This window comes from Homarus americanus, unplaced genomic scaffold, assembly GCF_018991925.1.
Source record: "Homarus americanus isolate GMGI-L3 unplaced genomic scaffold, GMGI_Hamer_2.0 scaffold34360, whole genome shotgun sequence".
NCBI lineage: Eukaryota > Metazoa > Arthropoda > Malacostraca > Decapoda > Nephropidae > Homarus > Homarus americanus.
Genome location: NW_024739403.1, coordinates 4435000 through 4462717, shown reverse-complemented (window position 1 = coordinate 4462717; position 27718 = coordinate 4435000). Strand labels below are relative to the sequence as shown.

General features: G+C 40.7%; 1 protein-coding gene across 6 annotated transcripts in view; it reads right to left on the bottom strand.

The window, feature by feature from the left end:
- Positions 1-27718, bottom strand: part of LOC121874554 (glycerol-3-phosphate dehydrogenase [NAD(+)], cytoplasmic-like) — a 46708-nt gene that overhangs the window by 16516 nt on the left and 2474 nt on the right. For all 6 annotated transcript variants that reach the window (XR_006090454.1, XR_006090453.1, XR_006090455.1 and 3 more), the window contains exons 2-8: positions 25277-25454; positions 10152-10292; positions 8598-8739; positions 6598-6710; positions 3890-3997; positions 2832-2954; positions 1920-2026 (exon numbers count right to left, since the gene is read on the bottom strand). Coding sequence is in view for 3 of the 6 variants with exons in the window: in XM_042378740.1 (XP_042234674.1) it covers positions 1920-2026; positions 2832-2954; positions 3890-3997; positions 6598-6710; positions 8598-8739; positions 10152-10292; positions 25277-25454 (912 nt within the window). In the remaining 3 variants the exon portion in view is untranslated. The remainder of the gene's footprint in view (positions 1-1919; positions 2027-2831; positions 2955-3889; positions 3998-6597; positions 6711-8597; positions 8740-10151; positions 10293-25276; positions 25455-27718) is intronic.

The following is a 27718-nucleotide window of genomic DNA, read 5'->3' as shown; positions in this document are numbered from 1 at the left end:
ATGACCTTCTGGAACGAATTGTGTTCGTTAACCGAGGGACCACTGTAATTTAGTTTGGTAGAGTACTTGAGAGAAACACAAAATACTAAAAAGACTGCGAGTCTACCCAGATGCACCTCAGCCCATCTCCTAGAATAAACAAAACATTGTTTTTTTGTAGTATTATGTTAAAACAAACATTCATAAATCAACACAGCTAAAATTGTGGGACGTGAAATGGTCTGTTTACTAGTGATCAGCTGATGGGAAGATTGGGGGGCGGGTTATATGTTTGACAGTTGATGCCAAGGTCTAGTACTTATTTATTTACCTGTCCTTAAGAGTGACTAAGTTTTTCTCTTATAAAATGTCACTGAACTGACATGTTCTAATTAATTTTATTACAAAGGGCTAAAGTTTTTATCTCTTGTGCAAAATATATGACGTTTATATTCAAATTATTCGCTGTCTTGCAAGGATTCTATAAGATAAAAACTGTAAGCCTATAACACCCAACCCTGGCTGGGAAGATGAGGGGGGGGAGGAAGTGACAGTGACACGTTTGACAGTTGGGGCCTAAGGTCTAGAGAAGTATTTATTTGTTTATTTATTTCCTTTAGATTGAGTTTTTGTTTTCTGTTTATAAATGTCACAGAAGTGACTGGGGATAATATAATTTACATTGCAGGATTCTTATACGATAGTAATTAATTTGAATATAAACATGCTATAGTTCGCATTAGATAAAAATTTTAGTTTTAATTAGGAAACTTATTACAAATGGCAAAAATTTATATCTCTTGTACAAAAATATGACGTCTATATGCAAATTATTCGCTGTCTTGCAAGGACTCTAGCAATTCAAATTATGTTCTCCCAACTTTAGTCTGTGATATTATATAAGATAAAAACTTAAAAGCCTAAAACCACCAAACCCTGGCTGGGAAGATGGAGGAGGGAGGTGACAGTGACATGTTTGACAGTTGGGGCCGAAGGTCTGGAACGTCACCCGGGACCTAAGGGTTAACGAACAAAACTTCGATTAACGAAAGCCTTACTAGAAACATGCTGTGCTGTGCGCATCAGCTGATCGGCTAGTCCACCAATACAGTAATTTGTTCTATGTTTACATTCGTTTCCAGTGGAGTAAATATGAAGAAAGTTGTGCTCTTGAATATTTTTGCATTTTTTATATTAAAATTATTGGTCATTCTAATTTAGTTAACATATTGATAATATATACAGTACAGGGAACAGTTTTTGTGTACCAATCAACTGACCGAATCACCCACCAACGCTTCTCAGTTTAACTTTGTTTACAGTGGAGTGAACATCCAGTTTGTTGGTCTTTTGAATATTTTTGCATTTTTACATTAAAATTATTGGTCATTCTGAAATTTAGTTCACATATTGATAATACACAGTGCAGAAATTATTATGAAACATGAAGAAGGCTTTAGAACCAATGCACTCTGTAAAGAATATGGCATGTTATTATCGACTGCCTCTACAATCAGCTGGTTGATATGTAAACAAAGCTGCCGGGAATATGACCTCAAAGTAAGTTTAAAATAAACTACCTGTATTCTATTTATTTATATTTATTTTTATACAGTACAGTGCTGTATTTAGTTTATATTTACTGTTTTGTTAATTCTATTACTGGTACTGTATACAGTACATTGTATGTACTTTTTCTGTGAGTTGGAACCAATTACCTAATATCCCATTGAAATAATAGATTCAGTTAACGAAATTTTCGGTTTACAGACGATAAATTGTGGTATATGAGGGCTGTCACTAGTCACACGTAAAATTTCGGAACATATCGACCCCCACCTGCACAGATAGGTGTTTTAGCTACTGTACAGTACAATGTATATAGAAATCAAAGAATGTTTAGATATTCTCATATCATTCTTATTCAGTTGATATCTTACCTGTCTTCCATATTCTTGGTTTTGAGCATAAAGTTAACTTCTGCTGCAGTGTAAGGTCCTTGTAGCTTCTGGCCATTTAGCATTTCCTTCTCTAGCTCTTCAATAGACTGAAATATTAAGAAAGTCTGTAGTGTTGGCATAAAATATCAAGACTACAGTCCTGTATAAACTAAATAGAATGTGAACTTTTCTTATTAACTTTTAAACCTTCTCAGCTCAATAAATGACTAATCATTTCCTGTGGAGCCAATCTGTCTCACCTCTTATCACAATACCATAAATTTCCTTAACCAACCCCACCACCTGCACCTCCCACATGACTACAACTCACTTATTCCTTCAAACTGATTTTCATTACATATCCAACCAAATATTAATATAATAATGGAAGCCCCTCGAAATCGAGGATGGCCGGCCCAAGGGCCTCCTAGGCGTGAATTTGTTAAGGTGTAGAAGCTGTCGCCAACACAACAACCACACCCTAAGTTAACGAGCTGCATGACTTAGTGTCACGGAATAGCCCAAGAAGACTGGACAGCTTGCCAACTGCACTGGCTAACCATAACTCCGGAATACGATCCGCAAATTGACTAACATCCAGGTTCCCAATTACTGCTGGGTAGACAGAGGCAAATGGCGTAAAGAAACTTGCCCATAGTTTCACCCTGCCCGAGGATCGAACTCAGGTCCGCTCACTTGCGAGGCGAGGATGCTGACCATTACACCACAGGCCACCATTTCTCACTTCACTTCCTTTACCGTGTGACATTATATACAGCATCACCTTTTCATTTCTATTAAAGATTAAAACTAATTGAAGAATTTTTTTTTTTTTTCGTGGGGAGAAGGTTTCAAGCTATTTTCAGTCAATTAATATCTAATCAATTATCAGCAAGAAAAAACAAAGTTTACTTTGCCACTCCTGACAAAAGCTTCTGCAACTCTTCTGTTCCTGCCACCATAGCAGGTAGTGATGAGGTCAGCAACACCACAGCTCTCAAAGAATGTTCCCAATTTTGAACCAGGATAGAATACCTGTAAAAATAGAAATAACTTAATGACTACACTACCATACATGTATTTAGAAATTATGTTGCTTTAAATTCTTCTCTTTATACTTCAGAAGATCTAGTATTAAACTCCCCCCAGAAAGTATCTTTATGGAGGGGTCAGGTGAATTTTAAAATACACACTATGACTCCTGTTGTCTCGGTAGGGTTGTCAAAATCCTTCGTCTGTTGTCAAATTGTCTCACACAGAACCGTAAAGACACTTTTTAGAGTGTGTACAGTACTAGGAGTAGTGGACATAATTTTACAGTACAGTACAGTACAGTACAGTACAGTACAGTACAGTACAGTACAGTACAGCACAGCACAGCACAGCACAGCACAGCACAGCACAGCACAGCACTTATGTTACTTGTATATTATTTGTAATTTGAAACCCATTCCCCAAATATGTAACTGTATATTTTCAGCCTTCTGGCTGCCAAGCTCTTTCAATAAACCGTTAATTATTATTATTATTATTATTATTATTATTATTATTATTATTATTATTATTATTATTATTATTACAGTACAGTTCAGTTCAGTGCAGTACCTATGCAGTTAAGTAAAAAATACTTTATTGTTTACATCTATAAAAGACTGGAATTCATAACCTACCTAACATTATCAAATCCAGTAGAGGTACCAAAATATTCAAAATTAAAATGAAAAAGTACCTGTGCACTGCTAATGAAGTTAAAGCAAGAGAATGATGTTCTTTATAACTAACCAATGAATCCTGGACTGTACTGCACTGTCAGGATGATCCAAACAAACTTACTCTGACATAAATACAGAAAAACAAATGACACGCATATTTTGACCATAATCTCATTTCCAAAACACCATGAATACTTTACACACAAAACAGAAAGAAAACAGACCTCCAAATACTGTAGGTCACCAAGGAAGACTTACCTCGCAAAACTTAATCATCTCCATCAACCCTAGTCTTATGATGGCTGCCTTAGTGTTGTCGCCATACCCAAGACCGTCCACGAACCCTGCTCCTGAAGCTACAATGTTCTGTAAGATGAGAGAAGACAGCAATATTTTAAAGACTCCTAAATACTCTCACTCCCTTTAAACAAAACAAAATTAAATAAATAATAATATAGTATAAGGTGGTAGTAATAATAATAATAATAATAATAATAATAATAATAATAATAATAATAATAATAATAATAATAATAATAATAATAATACAGGACATTAATAATAACATGGATTTTTTTTTTCCTTTTTATTGGGCACCCCCCTACATACTTGTGTAAGGTGAAGTGTTCATGCTTGCCTTTATGTCTCATGAGTTAAGGGCATAAAAGCCTGAGGACTCAAGGGCGTAGAAGCCTGAAGAGTCAATGGTTTATGTCATGAAGTTATTGGAAGCTCCAACAACTTTCCCTGAATATGAATTCGCAACTTTCGATTTACAACAGGTACCTACATTACTGCTAGGTGAACAGGGACCAATGAGGGCTAAGAAGTATGTCTAAACAACTTTTCCACCGGCCCGGGAATCGAATCCGTGACATCTCACTTGTGAGGCAAGAGCGGTAACATCTCAGGTTTTCATCATCAGTACAGGGGGCCCCCTAAATTCGCGGGGGTTGGGTTCTCAAAATGGCAGCGAATCGCCAAATCTTCAAATAGCATTTGCTGAGCGGGGAGGAGGAGGTACATTTTTACTTGTGTGCAAAGAAATGTATATTTCTTTTATGTGTTTGCCCTTAGAACAATTATTTCTTTTACCTGTATTGTATACATGTCTGTGTGTTGGCACACACACACACACACACAAAACACATACAAATAAATAATAATGGGAAAATACTCTCACAAATAATCAGAAATTTTTTTATTAAAAATGTGAGTCTACCCTCAAGTCCGTGCTTTATTAATAAAGCACAGACTTGAGGGTAGACTCACATTTTTAATAAATTTGGTTTTTTTATTATTTGTGAGAGAATTTTCCCAATACAGTATTATTTATTTGTATGCATTTTGTGTGTGTGTGTGTGTCTACACACATACACACACACATATATTTACAATACAGATAAAGGAAATTGCTGTCTTTAGAACAAATGGCTCCCTGTCCCAGCCGCAAAAATCCCAGCAACTTTAAAACTACCAAGACAAAATGAAAATCCGCAAATTTGCGGGGTCCCCTGTAGTTAAAAATCGAGCTTTTGTATTTACAATAATTATTTTCTAAATTAATTCAAAATAATAATACAGTAATGTGTTTAACCTCTTTGCGGCATTTCACGTACTTACCATTTTATTCTGACTACCAACAGATGATTTTATTCAGCTTAGGGTAACCTCCCGCTGTGAAAGGGTTAAGTAAGCAATAACACATTTTTAATTCTGGAGTTGGGTTAGGTAGAATTAACCTACTGGAGACAGCAACTGGGGGATTCATTTGCTTATGGGAGACAGAAACTTCACATACTGTATAGGATGCAGGCTGATTTTTTTTAGTAATTTTTCAGGCAAAAAAGTGTCTTGTATGCCGTAAAACATGGTAATTAGCACTGAAAAAAGTCGTTAATATATTCCAAGCATCATTACAACCATTAATCGCCCTGCGATAGAATTTTGTACCACAAATTTGGAATGAGCACGCTCAAGAGTACAGTACCTTTACTGTGAAAATTGCAACGAGATCCAATATTGGGTCAAAACTGCCAAAAATGTAAGCCTTAGTAATTTTTTGACCAAAATAGATAACTTTTCTCTCGGAATTGGAATTACCTAATTAATTACTTCCAGAATAACACAAAAACACCAAAATCACATCTCGGAAACCCATAGTTGGAGAGTAATTAGCATTATCAATAGGTTTTAATAGCTTGGAAATCAATACACTATGTATGCAAAGAGAAAACACTGACAGCAAATCTCATTCTTCATTAATATCAAGACTATTTTTGATCCTATAAACCCTCAAGCCGAAAATACATGTACGTACTGTGCAGTTAATTCATAATGATACGACACACATCCAAAAAATACGAATAAGTAAAGTAAGGAATACAGTAGTACGGGAAGACTGTATAAACACACTACTGTATACAAAATCCGCATACTGTATATGGCGGCGTATAAGTCGACCTTTGATGCCAAATTTTTAGTGTCTAAAGTTAGGGGGTCGACCTCTAAAATCATGACCGTAAGTGAGAGTATTTCGTATTGCAACCTTCATATTTACCTGTAATATAATTTCTCTATTTCTATTATGGATGAAATAAAGTATTCTCAGTACGGGTAGTTTTATTTAAACACCTTTTGTTATTGATGGCTGTGTGTGGACTGTGGTGGAATGAGCTGGAAGTCAACTGAGTTCAGTGTTGTTGTGATTGTTATGTCAGTCACTAATGACGTTGTGTGTGACGTCATGTATAGAGTGGCTTGTTTGACTGTTTACCTGTTTATGTATGTGTTGATGGTTGACTTGGTCCTTCACAACACTTGACAGCTGCTGGAGTTGGGGGGTCGACTTATACGCCGCCTCTACGGTACATGTTAATCTATCAATGGTTCCAAAATACCAAGTCTCTGAATCCCACCTGACATATATGTGGTACCCTTAATAAGTAGAGTGTGCTACTCCTTACCTTAAGAGCTCCACAGACCTCAACTGCTTCTACATCATCAACCACAACAACTCTGAAGTAATCTGTCTGGATGAGGTCCCTGTACATGCGACCAACTTGGATATCCCGGCATCCTGTTGACAAGCAGAGGTTAAACAGAAATTATATTAATGTTGGTAAAAAATATGTGATTGAATGACTGTAGTACGTATAAAGACAAATTGGGGGAAAAAATAGATGCATCCATAAATAACATTAAACTTCATACCAAACTCATCATAATTATGGCAGCCCAAAAGTTTCCTTTTTTCATCATACCTGTAACTGACAATTTTACATCATGTCTTACCATTTAACTATTTGTACACTAGATATACTTTTTTCTGTACTTATTTCCCTTCCTGTTCTATATTTAGCTTTAACATTCTCCAAACTGAGATACGTATACTGTACAATACATACAATATAGAATCCTAAACCACAAGAGCCCTACTACACCCATACTCTAATAAATTATAATTCCAGTAGTAGGTAGTAGGCAGCTACCAAACAGGGAGGTACTACTGCCTGGGAAGATATTGGAAGCATAATTTGTTGTCTAATGGTAGACCCTGCTGCCATATGGCATCACAAAAATTGTGACCAAGTCCCAGGTTGCTGATCTGACTTTCCGCTTCATTTACAGGCAATTGCAGAGTCTCAATTGTTTCCCTTACCATTGACAACACAACATACATATATCATTTCTCACTTTTGATCTTTTCTTCATTTTTGTATTTATAGTTCTTTATTATTAATATTATTATTATTACAGTTACTGTATTATTATCATCATTATTTTATTATTTAATTTTTGTTTGTTTTATCATAAATTTTATTTATTATGAATTATTATGACTATTATTTATTTTTATTTTTATTATTATTATTATTATTATTAATATTACATTTTCGTCCCCCAGGCCTCGATGTGGGTCAGTGACCTGTGTCCGGGTGGGCTAATCCCCATATTAAAAAAAAAAAAAAAAACAAGGTACAGTATTCCCTTGATTTAACAAACTAATTCGAGCCACCCCTTTCCGTTAAATCAAAATTTCCACCTAATTGAATTTCCATTATTTTCGCCCGATTTAGCAAACTAGTTCACTAAATCGAGCGTGATTCCGTTAAATTACGCGTGGGGTTTGTTTACATCCGTTCAGCCTGCATCCTGCTGTCACCATGTGTGTTGTTCACTGCGACTTCTCGGTCAACTAACTGCTGTACTGTGTTTAGACATCATGCCGAAAGTCTCTCAAAAGTGTCAGAAAGAGAGTAGTGTGGGAGAGAAAGTCAAAGAGTGCAACTATCAATTGGAAAAAAGTTTGGAAATACAGTAATAGAACAAAATTTAAAACAAACACCGAACCCCCATGAATAATGTTTCTAATGGTTTTATGTACATATCATGTGTCTGAGGTGTCTCCGAAGGTGTGAGCGTATTATTGAAAATAATCTCGATTTAGCGAACTACTGTACTGTAGTTCACTAAATTGAGCACAAAAAAAACGAAAAAATTTCTTCCATTAAATTGAGAGTTCTTTATATTGGATTCCGTTAAATCGAGAGTATACTGTATAAACCCAACCTTATATATCTACACACAATACATATTTGATAAATCACCTGCCACAGTACTGACTGTATACAGTACAGTACTCTACAGTACAATAAAGTGGCCGGATCACCTGAAAAATCTCCACCCCAGCTTATTTCACCTTCTGTAGGCCTAAAGGTCATTTTGCTTCCAAACAGTCGAACAAATTCAGTTGAACATGTGTTTCAATTTTTGAAAAAATTTAAAGAAAATATCATTCTATGCATGCTTAAAATACAAAAATACATAAAATATAGTCCTTTTAAAAGTCAAGTTCCCTAGGTAGGCTTACATACCACTGGAGAAAGCTAGCTTAGATTCGCTTACATCCCTGCAGCTTCTTGCACGAGCATGTACCTGCACAGTGTTTGCACAAAACACTTACCTATTGTAGTTTCACAGAATTTTTCATCTGCAACTTCTCCAGCTAGGTTGGCTCCCATGAGAACAGAAACAGGAATATTGAGTTGATCTCTGATGAGGTACGAGATGAGGGTAAAGCCACCACCTTCCTTAGTATCAAAGCCCTGATGATGAGAAAATAGAAGGTACAGTATTAGCATCCTTGGGTAATATTGTCATCCCCAGATGTTTCTTTAAATAAACTATGGTGTGTGTGTTTCTTCTCAAAAGTGTGCAAACTTCAGAATAAATTTCTGTCCACTTTTATAATCTGAGATTCTTAATTAAGGCAAATACTGTACAGTAAAATGAAGAAACAAGATACAGTAAATCAGTCTCAGCAGAGTTCCTGCTTTGTATACTCCCCTCAACAAACCATTAGTCATTTTTATGGTGGCAGTAAGGTAGCAGTCTGTTTACTGCATCTTGCAACTGACATACTGGCAAAGATTTCCTCACTTTTGGTGTCCTTAGCAACTGTCACAGCTTAGGATTTGACTGGTTGCCGGTTACCAAGTGAGTTGAGCTGTCAAATTGGCAAGAATTACAAAGCTTTTTCATGAAACTTCAACATCATTTTTTATCCTTGACAAATGTCAAGAAACTATTTCTCATTTGAAGTATTGAGTAATCTGTACGATAGTAAACAATGATAATGAAAAAAAAAATGTACTGTATATACAGTACAGTATACTGAAGACCAAAGTGATGGTACTACATTGTCCCCTTAGCAACCAATCAACTTTTCTAAGGAAAAGGGAGTTGTTCAGGACACAAAAATTAGGCAGAACTTAGTTGAAAGGTCAACTGTATAATCTAATCAACCGCAGACTTACCCTTATCTCTACCTGCTTCCTACAATTATGCTACGTTACTTTGGTTGTCTTTCTTAATAAACATAAGTGTTTTTAGCATTTGGCTTTAATTTAATCTAACCACTACCAAGAGATGGTTGCCATAACTTGAGAACCTTTTAGAACTCAAGGTTGTTGTTATTTTATTTATTTATTTATTATTTTTTTTTACTGGGATTGGCCCACCCGGGCACAGGTCAACGACCCACATCGGGGCCTAGGGGTGGCGAAAAAAAAAAAAGAATAGAGAAATGAAAAATAGAAAAGGAAAAGGTTATATTAATCTACACCACGAAGATGCTGGACAACCATCTTTTTAAAGTGAGACAGATTGGATAAGTATGGAAACACAAGAAGGCAGAGCATTCCACAGTTTGGCTGTGTGAGGAAAGAAGGATGTAATGTACTATAACGGGTTACTCTAGTGTGACCAACAACCACAGAGAAATGGTGGCAACATGTGTGCACCTACACAGGGTGCCAAATCCACCGGGTGAACATTGCCCGTTAAAGTATCTGTAAAAGAGAGAGAGTGAAGCAACATTGCGGCAAAGAGAAACGGAAGAAAGATTGTCAACTAAAGGACTGCAGTACATAAGATTTTCATTTGGGTTTTGTCTTTTTATCTAATTATCAATAAAAATAAAACCCTTCTTCAGTACTGTATAATACTTTAAACTCACCTTGATGAGAGAGATGCCTACAGTGGACGGTTTAAGATTCCCCACCAGGGGCTGGCAAATGCGCTTGATAAACTGGTGAGGAATGACGAATATAAGTACATCTGCATCCTTGGCAGCATCCAACACATCAGGCACTGCTACCTGTAAAGAAAACAAGAATGCTTAACGCCCACTGAAACCATGTTCTTTAACAATATCAAAATATTACTGATTACTATTGTACCAGAAACAATACCCTGTACTACTGTACACCCGTATACTGTATTAACAAATCTTCCATTACAGCTGGCAATGCAATTTCATTTACAAGGGCGGATCAGAGGGGGGTTTCTGGGGGTCCGGACCTCCCCCCCCCCCCCTTTTTCACCAAAAAATTCCAATACCTATTCTTTAAATTGTCATAGGTTGCGTTAGGCTTACCCACGCAACCAACTCCAAAGTTTGTTTTACTAGAGATAAGGCACCCGGGGAGCCATGACTGTGACATATTTTTTCCCTTAGTGGTATGTTAGCCAGCCTATAGGGGGAGCCCAGTAACTAAGCCTAAGCAAAGGGCCCTACTGAATATAAGCATCTGATGGATTTAATGGCTACCCTTGGTCAAATTACCTTACTGTTAACGCTTGTTGTATACCTGCACTGTCTAATGTGCACTGAAAACTGTATATTTCAGCCGTCTATGTACTGTACTGTACACCTTATGCCTGCATTATCCATACACATGCTGAATTGTATACTGTACCTGCATAGTTCATATACATGCTGAACTGTATACTGTACCTGCATTGTTTATATACAATGCTAAACTAAATGTAAAACTGCATGATATTAATGGATAAATATTATTATTACCCGGTATTATTACAGGTTTTATTATTATTACAGGTACTGTCGATACATTGTCTGGAAACACTTGTAGTGAGAGGGAGAGAGATCCCCCTTAAACAGATACTGTATCACCATAATGATATCAGACAGAAAAAAATAAATTCATGAAACTGGAGATGTTAAGATAACAGGAATATAACACCCTTCACCTTAGCCCACCCTTGTGAGCCACGCCTTCCCCTCCACCCACCCTAGTCCACACCCAACAAGGCTTCACCAGTATGCTCAGGCAATCCTTCCTAGTCTTCAATTATTAATTCATTGATATAAACACAGGCTGTCTCGCCTCATTCCCTTTCCGCAATTATCTGACATTTCGTTCACTACCGGGTAATTAATATTTACATCAACCTTTTCTCATCCAATTGACACACACACACACACACAGAGAGAGAGAGAGAGAGAGAGAGAGGTATATCTCCCCCTACGGCTATGGTCTGATTTTTCGTGACCCAATGGGGGACTGGGTTAAACTATATACCAGCTCTGAATTCAAAGCCAGTATCATTGAACTACCAACCCCAGCGTGACTATACCAAACCACCACTGTGGAGGAGCACCACACGAGAAAGTGTCAATACTTTCAAGATAGCATACCGAGGCAGACAAGCGCCAGCACCAGAAAGATGCTGCTGCTGCCCTTCCCGCATTATATGTAGCCCTCCACACGTGCAACATCTATAGACGGCCCTATAGATCCCATATCGGCCTCCCAAGTCACATTAAAGCTCACGAATGACGATGGCATATTTAACAAAGATGACATCTTTAATAATTCACATCATTGAATCATAGTTGGACGATCGTCATACTGAATTAGCAGCTGCAGCAATAATGTTAAATAACAACAGAATAAAACTGGTCTCACACCCAACAAATCCTTGGTTGGAAATGTCACTCGTCATATCCTGACCTAATAAATCAAATCCAAGTCATAACTTGGTAATCCCGAGGACCTTTGACCCAGATCATAAGTTTTTAAATCGGAAACCTCGTTATAGTCACTGCCAACACTTCCTTGTGGGTGTAAAGAGTCGCATGTACCTGTATTATAGATCTAAGTCAGGTTGGGAGAATACTACTGATCTGTAATAAAAGTATGATAATGCACTTATTGTTTCTAATTGATTTCGAGTGAACGTAATAATAGTAATATATCATACTAATAATAACTGAAATACATTTAAACCTACACATGTATTAATAATGGTTATACTGGAAGCGAGTTAAAAAATATACTGTAATTTACTGCTGCACCACACACACACTCCTGCTGACACCCACAACACACATCTTGCAGCCCCCAATACACCTACTACCCACACACACACACACACACCTGCTGCTTCCCATAAATACCTGCCCTCCCGACTACACACATCTGTAGTCACCTATTGGACCTGAGGACGCCACCCCCGGATACCCGTACCCCACCGGCATGCCGCACACACGCCATCACAATCACACTAAAAGGTATGTCCCTCAATATTGTCAATGTCTATGTGCCTCCCACCACACCATATCACTTCCATCCCCACTGTACTTCGCAATGCCTAGTACATTGGCAACCCTGAGCCTGGCCGCACTGTTTGTAAACTTTGTGGTCAACCCGACTCTCACACCCTCACTCATTACATCCACACTTGCCCTATGACCTCCTCCTACAGGTCCCCAGCCGTTACCAACACCTCTTCCCTCCCTGACCTCCTCCTAGTGATAGGCCTGGCACTTGACATTATTAGGGACCTGCCACGCTTTGCCATAAACAGATAAATTGTACTGGGAATTTCCCCCCACACACTCATCATTCTGTCACTTTATGTAACTTGCTGACAAAACCTATGACCCTTCAGACTTTTGCCCTTAATGCATGAGTCATAAAGGCAAGCATGAACTACGCATGCTTCCCAGATGGACGCTGTTAACGCTTCTGCGCTTCACCTTGCACAGGATTTAAGGGGGTGCCCAATAAACTAACCCCCTCGGGAGCAATTTAAAAAAAAAAAAAACCCGAGTCACTAATGGTGTACTGTAGGGTAGCTTCTCGTACTTTGGAACCGGTGATCTTATTGTGCCACCTAGGAATGTGATGATGAACCAATTTAACTACTTGGAGCTGCTTTGTGATTATTTACCCGGGTCTTTTGAAAAATGCTGTGCTGATGTGTTTATGCAGGATGGTGCCCCATGTCACAAAGCAAAATCTGTAATGCAATGGCTTGTTGACTGTTAAGTAGAATTTCTAAGTGATTGGCCAAGCAATTTGCCTGACCTTAACCCAATAGAAAATAAGTGAAACATTATCAAGCTTCGTCTACAAGGCAAGGACACAAATACCATCCCCTAAGCTAGAGGCAGCCATTCGTGAGGAGTGGAATAATTTAGTCCCACAAATAATCCACAACTTGGCAGTCAGTTTCTTCACGCCTGCAGGAGTGTATCAAGAGAAAAGGGAGGCCTATAGACTACTAGAAGTTTGTTAACTTCTCAGATTATTTTTTTATGAATATTTCATCTTGTTGTTTATGTCTGTCACGACCCCGCGCATAATGCAATGGCGAGGAGTGTACAGTAGAATCTAACAAAAGCGATGCCAGCATCTCTCAGGCAGGAAGATTTTCCTGGCGATGCTGCGAGCAGACGTTCCACTGGGTCAGTGGAGGCAGAGATTGTACAGTACTTGTCTGAGGTTAATCAGCTCAGGTCATTGTGAAAATAGACCAATAATAGAAATAAGAGGGAACAGCTGTGACGTCACTGAAGCTGTAACACGCACTTGGTCAGGCCATTGTGAGAACAGAAAAGACAAGGATCAGCTCAGTTACGACACACACACACACAGGCTGGCAAAGATCCCATTGGGTTGTCAGCCACCAACCGAAATTGTCTCGTGTACACTGTTTATATCAGGAGATATAAGGAATTCATCTGACGCTCATATTAACCCATTATCTTGGCCCATGTCCAGCCGTCCCCTGATGAATACATGAGGGAAGGAGCAATGTGTTAAAAGTCCCCTAAACCGGAACAAACTTTGGGAAACACGGGAATAAACTTTGAGATGGAAATATATTGCAGGACATGAGAATAAACTTTGGAATACAATAACAAACTTCAGTATACGGAAATAAACTTTAAGATGGGAATAAACTTTGGGGTAAGGGAATATACTTTGACACACGGGAATAAACTTCAGGACCCCCTTATGTAAACACACATCCTAGTAACTGACAAACCAACACACGTCCACAGTGGAAAACAAATAAACAAACATTCCAGTTAGAAACACACACACACGTTCAATAGCACCAGATAGAGCCACAAACACACTGTACCTTCACAGACATGGGGAGAGAATGTGTGTGTGTGTGTGTGTGTGCAAGAGAGGATCCAGGGGGGTGTCCAGAAATTCCCCCCCCCCCTTTTCCTCAGAAAATTCCTATACTTTTCTTAAATACAGTATTGTTACCCATGCATATTTGCACAGTAGAGTAGTTGCTATTGACCTCAGAATATCTCCTAATATCAAGTGCACATGGCTTCAAAATGGCTTCAAAATACTCATGATATTGGTCAGATTAAAAAAAATCGGGGGGGGGGGGGCTACCTCGTCGCCCCCAACTGGGTAGGTTCGCTTTGCTGGCCATGTTACCCCACCCACAACTTCTTGGGTCCCCTCTTTTTATATTCCTGGATCGGCTCCCGGGGTGGGTGGGTGGGTGTGTCTTCTATTTCAAACATTTAATATAACAGAATCTAACATAGCCACAGGGAAAAATCATACTGTACTAATAAAGGAATAACCACAAAAAGTTTTATGCTATTAAAGTTCAATGTGAGGTCCTTTAGTGGCTCAGCAAGATATCCTGTTTCCATCCATACATTTTGCAACGTGTCATATAAACTTTCCTAACAGCTTCACGCCTCCTCTCCTTCAATTTTTACGAGCTAACCTTTTTACTTAACCCCAGAGTAAAACGCCTATCCCCCTCCCCTACATCCGCTCCAAAGATTATGTAAATATTGTATTGAAAGAAATAGATAACTGTCAACATTAAAAAAAAATCATATAATAAAATAAAATTAAATCCACTTCAGTTTTTCATCAATTTACCGTAGTTTTCACTGTAGTTTTGTTCGTAGTTTTTCTTTTCATAATAAATATTTAAAATTGGAAAGAGCAACAATATTGTAGTCATCCTGTACATTATGTACTGCACTGTATATTTTCTTACTGGGGAATAACTACAACTCAACCCTAAGATATGCTATTTGAGTGGCCCTGGCGTCTCTCTCGCACACACACAGGTTGAAATAGGATAGGTATATCTCCCCCTACGGTCTGATTTTTCGTGAACCAGTTGGGCCTCTTAACAAGCCTGTGGGGGACTCGGTTAAACTATATACTAGCACTGAATTCGAAGCCGGAATCATTGACCTACCAACCCCAGCGTGAATATACCATCACCTCGCCACTGTACAGAAATACTGACCATGTAGGGATCAACACAGACTCACTGGCGCCACACAGGAAGTGAATCAATGCAAAAACTGAACTTGAAGACAAAGAGTCGAAACGGTGTGACGCGCAAGGAGATAAAGGGAGTAAAGGCTAGGCATAAAAAGGTCAGGTTACCCGTATTTATGATAACAGGTGGGCGGAAGAAGGCAGGTGAGGGGTATAGGTAAGAAACGGAAGGAGAAGAAATAAGAGGACGTTATAGAACCAGACAGAGAAGAAAACTTGATAAAATAAAGCAGATTGGAGTGGTATCCTCGCCTCCCCCTGGACGAGGCCTTCATCCAATAGTGGGCCGACTCGGGTTCACGTTAATGATGTTTTGAAAGGCACCTTAGACGAGGGAGGAGCGAGGCCCGAGTAAGAGGAGGAAAATTAACTAAGTGGAGAAGAGGAAGATTAAATAAAAGGATAAAGGGGAGGAGCAGGAGGAAAACAAGAAGGAGGATCAAAAATATGGAAAGGGGGAGGAGGAGGAGGAAGATGAAGTAAATAGATAAAGGGGGGGGGGGGGAACTTGACAAGAAAGGACGGCCAAGGTCATGGGCGAGGTGACCTGGTGCAAGTATAGCGAGGCTCCCAACACACAACATTGTGCTGAGGAGTCTCCCACGATTATTTTGGTACCTCAGCAACCAGCCAGCTCGCCCAGTGCTGCTCCTGCCTTCACTCTATCTCACCTTTTTCTTTCTCTCCGTTCAACAAACTACTTCCTTCCTTCTTTCCTTCACTCTGCCCCTCCCTCCTTCATTCCTTCAGTCGCCCTCATCCCAACTCAAGACTATACTATTACAAGGAAGACAACATCCATGAATCTCTCTCTCTCTCTTATCTGTGCATCTTCCTTTTATACTGTACTATTTCCCCATTTCTCTCTTTCTATCTATCTGTTATCTTGTGTGTGTCCAGCACTGTTTCAGACAGGTTACACCTTTTCACTGCTTAAAAACATCCATTTCTGTACTCAGGAGATGGACCGGCAATGGATGCAGACAGCCTTTGATATTTTTAATGTCTGCCTATCTGTCTGTCTGTCTGTCCCTTAACAACACACACACACCAAGAGAAAATTTGATGATGGGAACGCTGGATCGTATAAAGAATGTGTACTTATAATTCTACATTCATATCAAGGGTTTGAGGTTGGCATGAAACTACATTTGTGGAACTAGAGTACGTGTGTGTGTGTGTGTGTGTGTGTGTGTGTAAAGGAAACGTTCACAGTGCGTATTTAGTCCTTAAAAACATAGGGGGGGGGGGAGGAGCAGGCGCGCGCGCGCGCGCGCACACACACCCCCATTCCAGCCCAATTCGAACCCATGATTGATAAGAGACGATAACACCTTAAATGAACACTAATCAGATGGTGACAGGTGTTCCCTCTGCCTAAGTACCCAAAGTTATGTTACGAGTTTGTGAAGGAGAATAATTATCTACGGCACTGACAACCTTAAACCCGAATACGTGGTTAACAGTTAATCCAAATGCATGGCTACAAAACTTACTCACTCACTGGGTTAATTCATAGTACACAAGAGGGTTAAGTCGTCATACTCACAAGGTCGAGCTGAACAAATACACCCCCAGTAGGACACATACAAACACTAACAACACCCAGTGTACCATTAACCTCGGATGTCGTGTTGGCTTTCCGGATATGTACAAGGGCTAAACTGGGCCATGTGCTTCCACCACCAAAGGTCGGTCATACATAGTGTCGGTGGGTGATACAGTGTGACTTTAAACCCTTCATTGAGTTAGGTGCAGTTCCTCGTGTAGATCGTCTAGTTGCCATGAATTGATCACAACCTAACCTAACCTAACCCAACCCAGTTCCCGTTCATCTGTATTGTATTATATTATTATTATTATCACTGTAGAATTTATCATCACACATTCATTACTTCATAATTCCACAGAACACCACCACCTCATGCTTAATCCAGCGGTATGAAGAGGGTACACCAGCGGTCTGTCTGTGTCTGTGTGTGTGCCTATGTGAATACTGGAGATAAAAACAAACCCTTCGTTGTATGGTTAAGTTGTGGAAACTGTATATTATGGAGATGTTTGTTTGTATCTTCACCAGGGAGATTATTGGTTTAGATGAGCGTGTGTGTGGGGGGGGGAGGGGGGGTAGATGATATAAAACATACGTCTCGCTTGTAGTACTGTACACCTGTGGCTCACACCTGTCCCAGCCAGCCCGATAACCAAGTACACTACGACACACGCACACACAAACATGAAGAGAATATGGGCGGACTCGGTATTCGACACCACCTTCCACTTCTGCAGCTGGATCGACTAGGGACGTCTCACTCAGGTACTATATCAACTTGACCACCACGCTCACTCGACATCACAGACACCATAAATATGTACAGTATATATATATACATCTTACAAAGCCACACAACAACAACAAAAGGTTCAAAATCAGTATCGAACTCACTTTTGAACTCGTGAAAGTGAACCCAAAAACCTTTAGCTAGGTGAGTAATTTACTCTAGTCTGGTACTTTTAGTCGCGTCGCTGCCAATGAAACCCAAGTGTAGACAGAACTGTCACACTCACTCACTCTTACGTCTGCTAATAATAACGCGAGTGCAGGCTACAGGATGTTGACGTTCGCTATGTGTCTGTCTAAAGTGAAGCCTCGTCAGTATGGGATAATTAGTGTAATGCTCTCTCTCTCTCGGTTGCACACACACACCGCAAGAAGCCACACAAGAAACTCAAAGTGCTTTATCTCGGGAAACAGGAAAACGCGGAAGTGGGGGGGGAGGGAGGGAGGACTACTGCTACTACTATTATTAACTACTACTACTATTATTCACTACTACTAACTACTACAACTATTAATACTAACTACAACAATTACTACTACTATTACTATTTTAATAACTACTTTACTACTGAGGGTTATATTGAGCAGGATAAACGAATGAGTTAGTGTGTCACTAGCCATTGTCGTATTATTACAGAACGGTCAAAAACATTGCTAGCCAGAGACAGATCGTGTGAGGTGAAGCCAGATGCATTTTGTCTCATGGGAAAGGTTTGACGCTTATCTAGGACTTGTGTGCGATGATTTAATCCTGTGATACGATAACTCAAACCCTCGTGCACTTATTTTTATCCTCTTCACCACTGATCGGCTCGTTAGCTGCATGGGCGATCGGTCACATCTCTGTCACGCAATGTTGGCAAGTACTAGTCATGTACTGGCTCTCTGTTACGCACTGAACCTGCTCCAGTGTTGGTCAAGTCTGGTCTTGAAAGAACTCACACAGAGTGCCGTCACTGTTTCTGGCAGATTGTTCCAAGAGTTCACAATTCTCACTCCGAAAAAGTTTGCACTCACAGTTTTCTGGACTTGCGGCTTCTTCAATCTTGAGCTGTGACCCTTTGTGGGGCAAGGACACTCGACTGAGTAGTGCCCCTTGAGATGCTTATACACCTCAATTAGGCGCTCCAATCTCTCAGGGTAGTTGAGGTGCCGAAGTGCAGGCACCAGTCTGGTGGCCCTCCTTTTAACATTTACAACCAACTGACAGTCCCTAGCATATCTCGGGGGACCAGACGGGGTGACAGTACTCCAGATGGGGAAGCACTTCACTCTTAAAGATCGTTACGAGGGACGGACCGTATAGATATCTGAACGACCTTCTTATAAGACCCAATAATTTATTTGCCTGATTTACCTTCTTCTCGCAATGGCCGATGACTCAACCCCTCTGTGATACAATAACTCAAACCCTCGTGTACGATGACTTAATCCTTGTGTACAATGACTAAATCCTAGAGTATAATGACTTAATCCCCTGAGTACGATGACAAGACCCCTTATGTAAGATGACTCTAAACTTTACCCTGTGAATAAGATTTCTTGACTTAACCCTTGAGTACAATGAATAAGATACAGTACACTAATACAAAGACCTACTCTTGGCTCTTAGAATACAATGACCTCGAGTACGACGTCTTGACCCTAAAATACAATATAGAGAGGCTGGTGGGTTCTGCTGGACCTTCATTAACTCTCTGGAACTAATAAGACAGTCGAGCAAGTATCCAGGAAGGTGGGGGAAGTCACATGTGTTAATTGAATATGAGCACACCTAAGACGGAGAGGTGAGGGAGAGAGAAGGGGATGAGAGAGATGAAGGGTGAAGGACAGGAGGGGAGTGAACATGAGTGATCTAAGATTCTAAGGGTTCTGTTTGAGCTGCGGTACGGACCCCAGTGGAATTCTTGCCTCGGGTTTAAGGAGATAGGATGTCATGTTGTGTCTTAATATTAAAAAAAAAAGTTGAGGGATGACCTAAATATTCGTCCCCACCCCCCTCCTTATTTTACCTGCAGACTCGTCTTCGGATGGTGGTGGTGGTGGGATGGTGGTGGTGAAGGGTGATGGAGGGAGGGAGGGAGGGAGGGAGGGGTAGGTGGTTGGTCCAGTGGCAGTGTGCCAGCCAAGGAAGGTAGCCTATGGCATGATACACCTCAAAGGTCAACCATCCTCCCCTTCACTTCCCTCAAGGCTTTCTCCCTTTCACCCATTCAACCCCCCCCCTCCACACACACACTTATATCTCCTCCGTGTATCTATCAGTCTCTCTGAGTACAGTACAGCAATAACTGAAGAATATCGCCCAATAAACACAAAGGTTGGTTCACCCAGAGATGCCTTTACATAACAGAGATCTCCCTCTCTCTCTCTCCCCATCTACTACCAGACAGCCGACGTTTAACCCCGTCAACTACTAACCCCTTTATAGTAGTCACCTCTGTCTGTCTGTTTCGTAACTGCCAACTGTCCTGGTCACCTGGCAGATGTTATCAGTGAACCAAATGAACCTACACTCAGTTCTCCACCATCTGAGATGCGGTATCCTATCAGAGATCAAGTGAGACGTTGGTCGCCCCATCACCCCTGGATAAGATTGGCAGCTACTCAAACAAAATAACACACAGGAATTCCCAAGAAAATATTCCTTAATCTCAAAACATCTGTTGTCTAGCACCTGCCACTTAGGAATACCCACCTGGATAATTAACAGTTGCTGCCTAGTGCAAAATTTTATTATAAGTGGACCCTGGTAGTCTGAAGTACCTAAAATACAAGAAAATTTAATGAGTCCCATAAGCATGAAGTCCCGCTGCAGGGATTGGAAAGACTGCATACTAATTCTTGGAACAAAAGGCACTCACTTCCCTAACTCAAGTCAGGTAAAAAAAAAAAAAAAAACACGTGCCAAGTCAAAATCCTTGATATTGACCCCTGAACACTCGTCGATTATTTACGGTGCCATTAGTTGTGTGTGTGCATTTCTACCTTTCATCAGCTTACGGCAGTCTGTTCTTCGTTCCGATCTTTATAAGCTTCATTGTCCAAAAATTTTCCCTTGGCTTGTCAATTAAACTTTGCCCATTTTTGGTCTCCCTTAGTAACCGGAACCCTATTGGTTGCTATGGTACCCATAGGTGGGCGGAGTTTCATATTTCAAGTCGAGATTTATGTTATCTAAAATACTCATTAAAGATGATCACCTTCTATTCTATTTTGTATTATAACAAATCAGGGACAAGGAGACGCAATAGTGAGTTCTTAAGACCATAAACGTCAATACACGTAAATAATGTAGCAACTGGAATCAATGATGAGCCAAACGTCAGTCTTTACTCAGTAAATAATCCTGAGAGGCTGTGAGTCTTTTCAAGGTACTGGAGATTATAAACCAAGACGATGTTTAGTAACCTTGGGCGTCACCTAACACCTTGTATACTTGGCCAGTCAGGGAGGTCCTCTCTAGACACCCAACCTGTAGCTCTGATACTGATATACAAATACAGGTTGTATATATACTGTACTGTAATATGTAGTTCTCTCTCTCTTTCAATTTCTTTCAATCAACTGTATCGACAATGGCATGAACAATAACAAGTAAAGTTTCAGTCTCACAATCTCTGGACAAACTATTACCACACCTCTTGATAATATCTCACCATATTTATTTACGTCTTATCGCACGCTACTCTCCCACTATATTTACACCATCACTCTTTATATCCATCTCTACACGTCAATGCCACTCTCTCTCAAAACTCACGATGACTAGCCTAAAAACAACAACAATGGAGACACATGACCTTTGCCCTGACGAGGTGGGTGTGCTACTGGATGACATAAGTAGAGGTAAGCAATGGGTGGTGAGGTTGAGAGATAGGGGGGGGGGGTAAGGACACACCGGTCGGCAGGTGGCGTGTGTGTTGCTATCTCTCACGACCCCAGGTAGTGCCAATAAGCCTCTTGGCACCAACAATATTACACACAAATACACTATTATACGTTCACAATAGCTAGGTCATACAATTCTCTCTCTCAACACAGTCCTTGGTGATCACCGAGTCCCTCCTCTACTCACTCTCACCAACATTTAGTTTATCATTCGCCATCTTGTCTTGAGAACCAGACAAACAGACTAGTAGCTTCTGCAACACAATACTGACCAAAAAACGAGGTCAAATAAAAACCTTGTAAATGACACGAATTCTATCATAACAAGCAGCCAACTGTTAAATAATGCCAACAACAACTATCCCCGAAAGCGGCCAATAATTATAGTGTTGTTACGCTGGGATGAACTCACTGTCACGCCACACTAGGAAGTGAATAATCCGGGACCTTGGCAAACCACTGAGCCTCGAGTTGTATACGTAATAACAGCGCTGGCATACAAGTTTAGGAGGACAGTGGCAGGGTAAGGCAAGTGTATGGTGCAGTGTGTGGCAGGGTAAGGCAAGTGTATGGTGCAGTGTGTGGCAGGGTAAGGCAAGTGTATGGTGCAGTGTGTGGCAGGGTAAGGCAAGTGTATGGTGCAGTGTGGGGCAGGGCAGAACAGGTGTTTGACGTACAGTACTGCGGTGTATACGGACGAGGTGGAATACATAGCACAGGTGTGTTTACAGGTGTGGCAGGTCTGTGTGGCTGACAGGTGTTTTCCCTCCATCCACGGACTCATTCATCACTATGTTAGGCCATCACACACACACATTACTACTATTACTTTGCTGTCACTCGGAACTGAGTATGACGATCATCCAGCTATGATTCAATGATATGAGTTATTAAGGATGTCACCTTCGTTGGTGAGATCTGAGGTGACTCGAGAGGTCGATAGGGGAACTGGCAGATGCTGCACGTGTGGGAGGGGCGACGCCAGCGTCTTTCCGGCGCTTGTCTGCCTCAGTATAGAATCGGGCTAACTCGAAAGTATTGACACCTTCTCGTGTGGTGCTCCTCCAAGCTTTGCGATGTGGAGTGATCGTCACCCAGGAGAGAGGGTCGATTTGGCACTTTTCAGGTTTGTCTTAAGACTATCCTTATACCTTTTCAGTTGCCCGCCAGCGTTACGTTTACCATTCGTTAGGTGACTGTAAAGTAGCTGCTTAGGCAGTTTACTGTCGTCCATGCGGGTAATATGGCCAGTCCAACGTAGTTGTTCATGGATAATGGTAGCATCGATGTTCCTACAGTTGGTATCAGTGAGAATACTGGCATTTGTTCTCTAATCTTCCACGCAAACTCGGAAGAATGGAATGTAGACTACGTTGGTGAGAGTTTTCAAGTGCCTTGAGGTACCTCATGTATGTGACCCATATCTCACTGCCATACAGCAGGGTGGGGAGGACCACTGCTCCATATACAGTACATGCAACTTTACAGATAACCTCAGCTCCCTACAGCTGAAGACACGGGTACGGAGTCTACCAAAGGCTTGAGATGCACATCTGATTCGATGTCGAATCACTTCATCGATGTCCGCGGTGGTGGACAAGTGGGAGCCGAGATACTGGAACTAAATTGGGTAACATACAGTAGAAGAGGGTGGCACCATTAAGCTGAATGGAAGGTGGAGGTGTAGTTGAACCAGGGGCAGGCTGAAAGAGATACTGAGTCTTACATACATTCACCACAAGGCCGAAGTGTGCATATGCAACTGCATAGGTGTTCAGAATCTCTTGTAGGTCGCTTTCAGTGTGAGTGACGAGGGTGAGGTCGTCTGCATACTGAAGTTTAGTAATGGAAGTTGCTGACACCTTTGTTCCAGCCTGGAGTCGTTTTATGTTGAAAAGTCCCTTCATCTGGTACTGGATGTCCACCCTGCCAGCTAAATCGGCACTGCCACGAGTAAGGAAAGCAGCCAAGAAAATGGAAAAGAGTTGGTGCCAGTACACATCCTTGTTTTACCCCCGTTTCCATGGGGAAGAACTCAGACTGATTGTCATTGTACAGGACACTGCCGTTTATGTCATCGTGGAGTTCCCTCACAATGACGGTGAATTTTGGTGGGCAGCCAAAACGGCTGAGGGTATGTGAGGTGTATAGAGGGTATAGAAGGGTGATGAGTGTGGGAGGTGTATAACTATTTTACATCTCATGGACTGGTTGTACTGTAGGTGGCTAGAGGCGTATCAAGGGAAGACTGACGAGCTATACATACACTTGTCATGGGTTGTGTATAGCGGATGAAACGTGGGTCAAATTCAGCCGCTCCACGTGTGTATCGTCGCCCAGCCCACGTGACACAAAGTTGGTGACTTAATATTACACCACCCCTGCATCCACCAAGCAAACAACACCCCCCCCCCCTACCCCCCACCTCCTAAGGCTCCATGCACGGATTCCTGTCATGTCTCCCACATAGACATTAGGCACGGGCGGCTGTGGGGCCATGCAAGCACCAACCCTCCTCCATCTTGTTCCCGATGTAGATCAATAACACGCAACCGACATGTACTGGAGAGGAAACAAGGCGTGGTCACGTGGCAAAATTTGAACGTAACTTTGGGGGGAAAATTGATGTATGTGAGTGGAAACCTGAGGAGTATTGGTGAAGTCAGCTGGTGTGATGAGGAAAGAAGGCATGTATAGATAAGTGCGGCTTTGTAGGGTATGTTGCGGTGACGGGTTACAGTTAGTTGAGTATGCTGTGGTGACGGGTTACAGTTAGGTAAGTATGATGTGACGGGTTACAGCTAGGTAGCGTAACGTAGTGTGGTGTAGTATAGTGTTAGGTGGGGGGGTGCAAGGTGTCAGGTTGGGTTTAAAGGTGGAGTAAGCAGTTGTGGTGAGAACAGGTGTTGGTGTTGATAATACAGTGGTGCTCTGTGATGGTGTAGGAAGGTATCATAGGGGCAGTTGGGGCGACGTATAAGGTGGCATTACAAGAAAGATAAGCGGACCCTGATACGTACAAAGTCCCACGATAAAAATTTATATTCATCTCTCTTACTACACAGCGCTTGGAATAACTGGGCTCCCTGAATAAAACCATAAATCATTAAATAAAATAATGAATACGATATATCAAAATGAGAGTGGCCTTACCATTTGTCAAACATTATCGCCTTGATGGCACTACTTCCACCAGTCTTCAACGGCCACCTCTTTATGATTAAAAATATTACATTAAATTTCCCTTCCAATTATAAAAGTAATGTGACAAACTGAGGGGTGATGAAGATTTGAAGATAAAGAAAGGGCCAACAAGGAGAACAGTAGAAAAGAAAGCAAAGAATAAAGCCAGGAGATGACAAAGTATGAGGGGAAAAAAGCAAGGAAGTTGCAACAGGAAAAAAGTATGGACGAGGATGAAAAAATAAAAGTATGATTGGAGATAACAGCGACACACTAAACACCGTTAACACTCACCACGTTCTCTGGGAGTTTCTTGCCGGGGAGGTACTTGACGTTCTCGTGGGTGGTGTTGATAATCTCGGTCAACTTCTTGCCCTCAACCATCTCCTCGTACACGTACATCTTCACCTCATTGTCGAACTTGTCAAATTTAGTCACATTGTTCCCGACGATTTTGGCGATAGCCGACCCCCTGTCAAATACACCACATTCAACATTCATGTTTTAATTGACACACAAGAATAACAAACACTAAAATTACAATGGAAGTCATAGGCTAACAGCAAATATCATTTACGTTACAATATAATACATAGCAAAACAAAAATATGCAATAAGTAACATATATCACTCATACCGGGTATTACAAATTGCTGTACAAGATTGGCGATAGAAATAAAGAGGATTTGTTATCTTACCGTTTGAGCTGGGGAGGTGTGCACGTTCTGTATGATACGCTCTACTCCCAATACTACTCCAACATCCTTAATTTCACAGGTGCCTCTTACTGTACTAATAGATCTAACACCACCACGACTGATGTTCATATTCTAGGGTCCAGATTCTCAAGAATTCGTACAACAAAATATTCAACGAAGTTGTATATTTAAGAATGCATATCCAGTGGATATGTTCCTTTAACAGGTAGGAGACACATTACCGCCCCATGCTAATTGAAAGAATTTATGCTTATGGTACCACCCCGGGAGTGTTTCAGGGTAATTTTATGATTATTTTTTACGCTATTTTTTGGTGCTTCAGTCAAAGAGTTAAGCACATTCTTATAACTTATGTTACGAACCTTTGTGAATCTGTACCTAGAAACCTCAAAACCCTTTCAAACTACAGCAGAAGGAAATACAGTGTAACTATTCCCTAGGGCCTAAGTTAAATACACAGCATACTGTCTCTGCACAAACTATTATGTTAATAGTAAAATTATTTAAAATCATTTCATCAATAACGGCAAGCATAAAGGTACGAGTTTCTACACAAATAGAATTTCACAGGTTGTACAGTCGTGCGTAATATACTGTACATGGGTACCAGAGAACATGCTTATAATGTAGTCAGACAAGCATATATGCCACCCCAAGGTACAGACGACACGAAAGGGGAGTAAACTACGGCTTCGAAGCGAGTACTGCTGGTACATTTATACACTTGTTCACACCCGAACACAAAATTAATTAACGCTTACTTATAACGATTTATCAAGACAGCGAAGGAGCCAAGCTGACACGTCACACACATCTATATATTGGTCTTCACAAAATGAAAGGGCCCCCTGAAGACCGTGAAGGGTAGTATTGTTCTACCCAAATGCCTAATGAGTGGAGGAAACCGGTACAAGGCCCGTCAAGGTGGCCAAGTGACACAACTGTTCTATAGCCAGCGTGAACTTTCCTACCACAAAAGGGCACCTACCAAACGGTTAACACTATGTAATGTCAATTGATGCTGCTGTCTTTGAGCGTAACGAGGTTAGTAATTACACTCGCCATCAACAATTAAAAATTATTTTAGAATAATAATCTGCATTATATACGTGAATCCCAAGAACGTATCCACTGAACTACATACACGCATACACATTGTAGCTGAAGGAATAAAAGCACCAACGCCTGCTTAAAAATACTTCGTTTATTCAACTGATACGTTACTCTTGGAATCGTTTTTCTTCAGAACTTGTTTATTGTTCCACTTTTCATCACTTCCCACCCGCGAATTTTTACTCAACCCAAATTTCTAGGCAATGTTATGTTTAAGGTGCTTTCAGCTGCCACGATTATTCTTACTATTTGACATGTTTAGTAAGCCTTTTTTTTTCTCAATAGAACTTTTGGTTATGAAAAATATTACCTCCCTCTCCCAACTATCCTCTTAAGAATGGCTATTGACCTTGGTAAAAGTCGCCAGCGTCAGTCAGTGTTTGGCTTCCGCGTCCCCCTTTTGTGCAAATTTGGCGCAATCTGTCTAGTGCAGTACCAACACACTACCGCTCTTCATATAAAAGTGTTCGCTTGATAATCATACAACACAGTATATGTAAACATGGATTTATCTATTCGTAACAAGTAATATAATACACATCCAAGAAAACTGCTGCAACAATCTGCTTAAACTCGTTTTATGGATCGCGGTTGCTTTGTCGTTGGATCTTTCTTTTAACTTCAATCTCACAAGTCACAATGACTCAAGAGCTGGCCATTTGTGAAGTACATAATGTGTTTAGGACAAAACGGAAGGACAGGGCTACAACATAACGCCCCTCAACTTACGTCTGACGGGGATAATGATAGGCAAGTTATATAGCATCTATGAGACATGGCACGAAAGTGAGTGAGTCAACTAGAATTATAATAATGGTAACACGCAACGACCTAATTAGACATAACAGATACCGCTTGCAATCTACACACACACCCACCCGCTAACCAATCTGGAGGCTGGGTG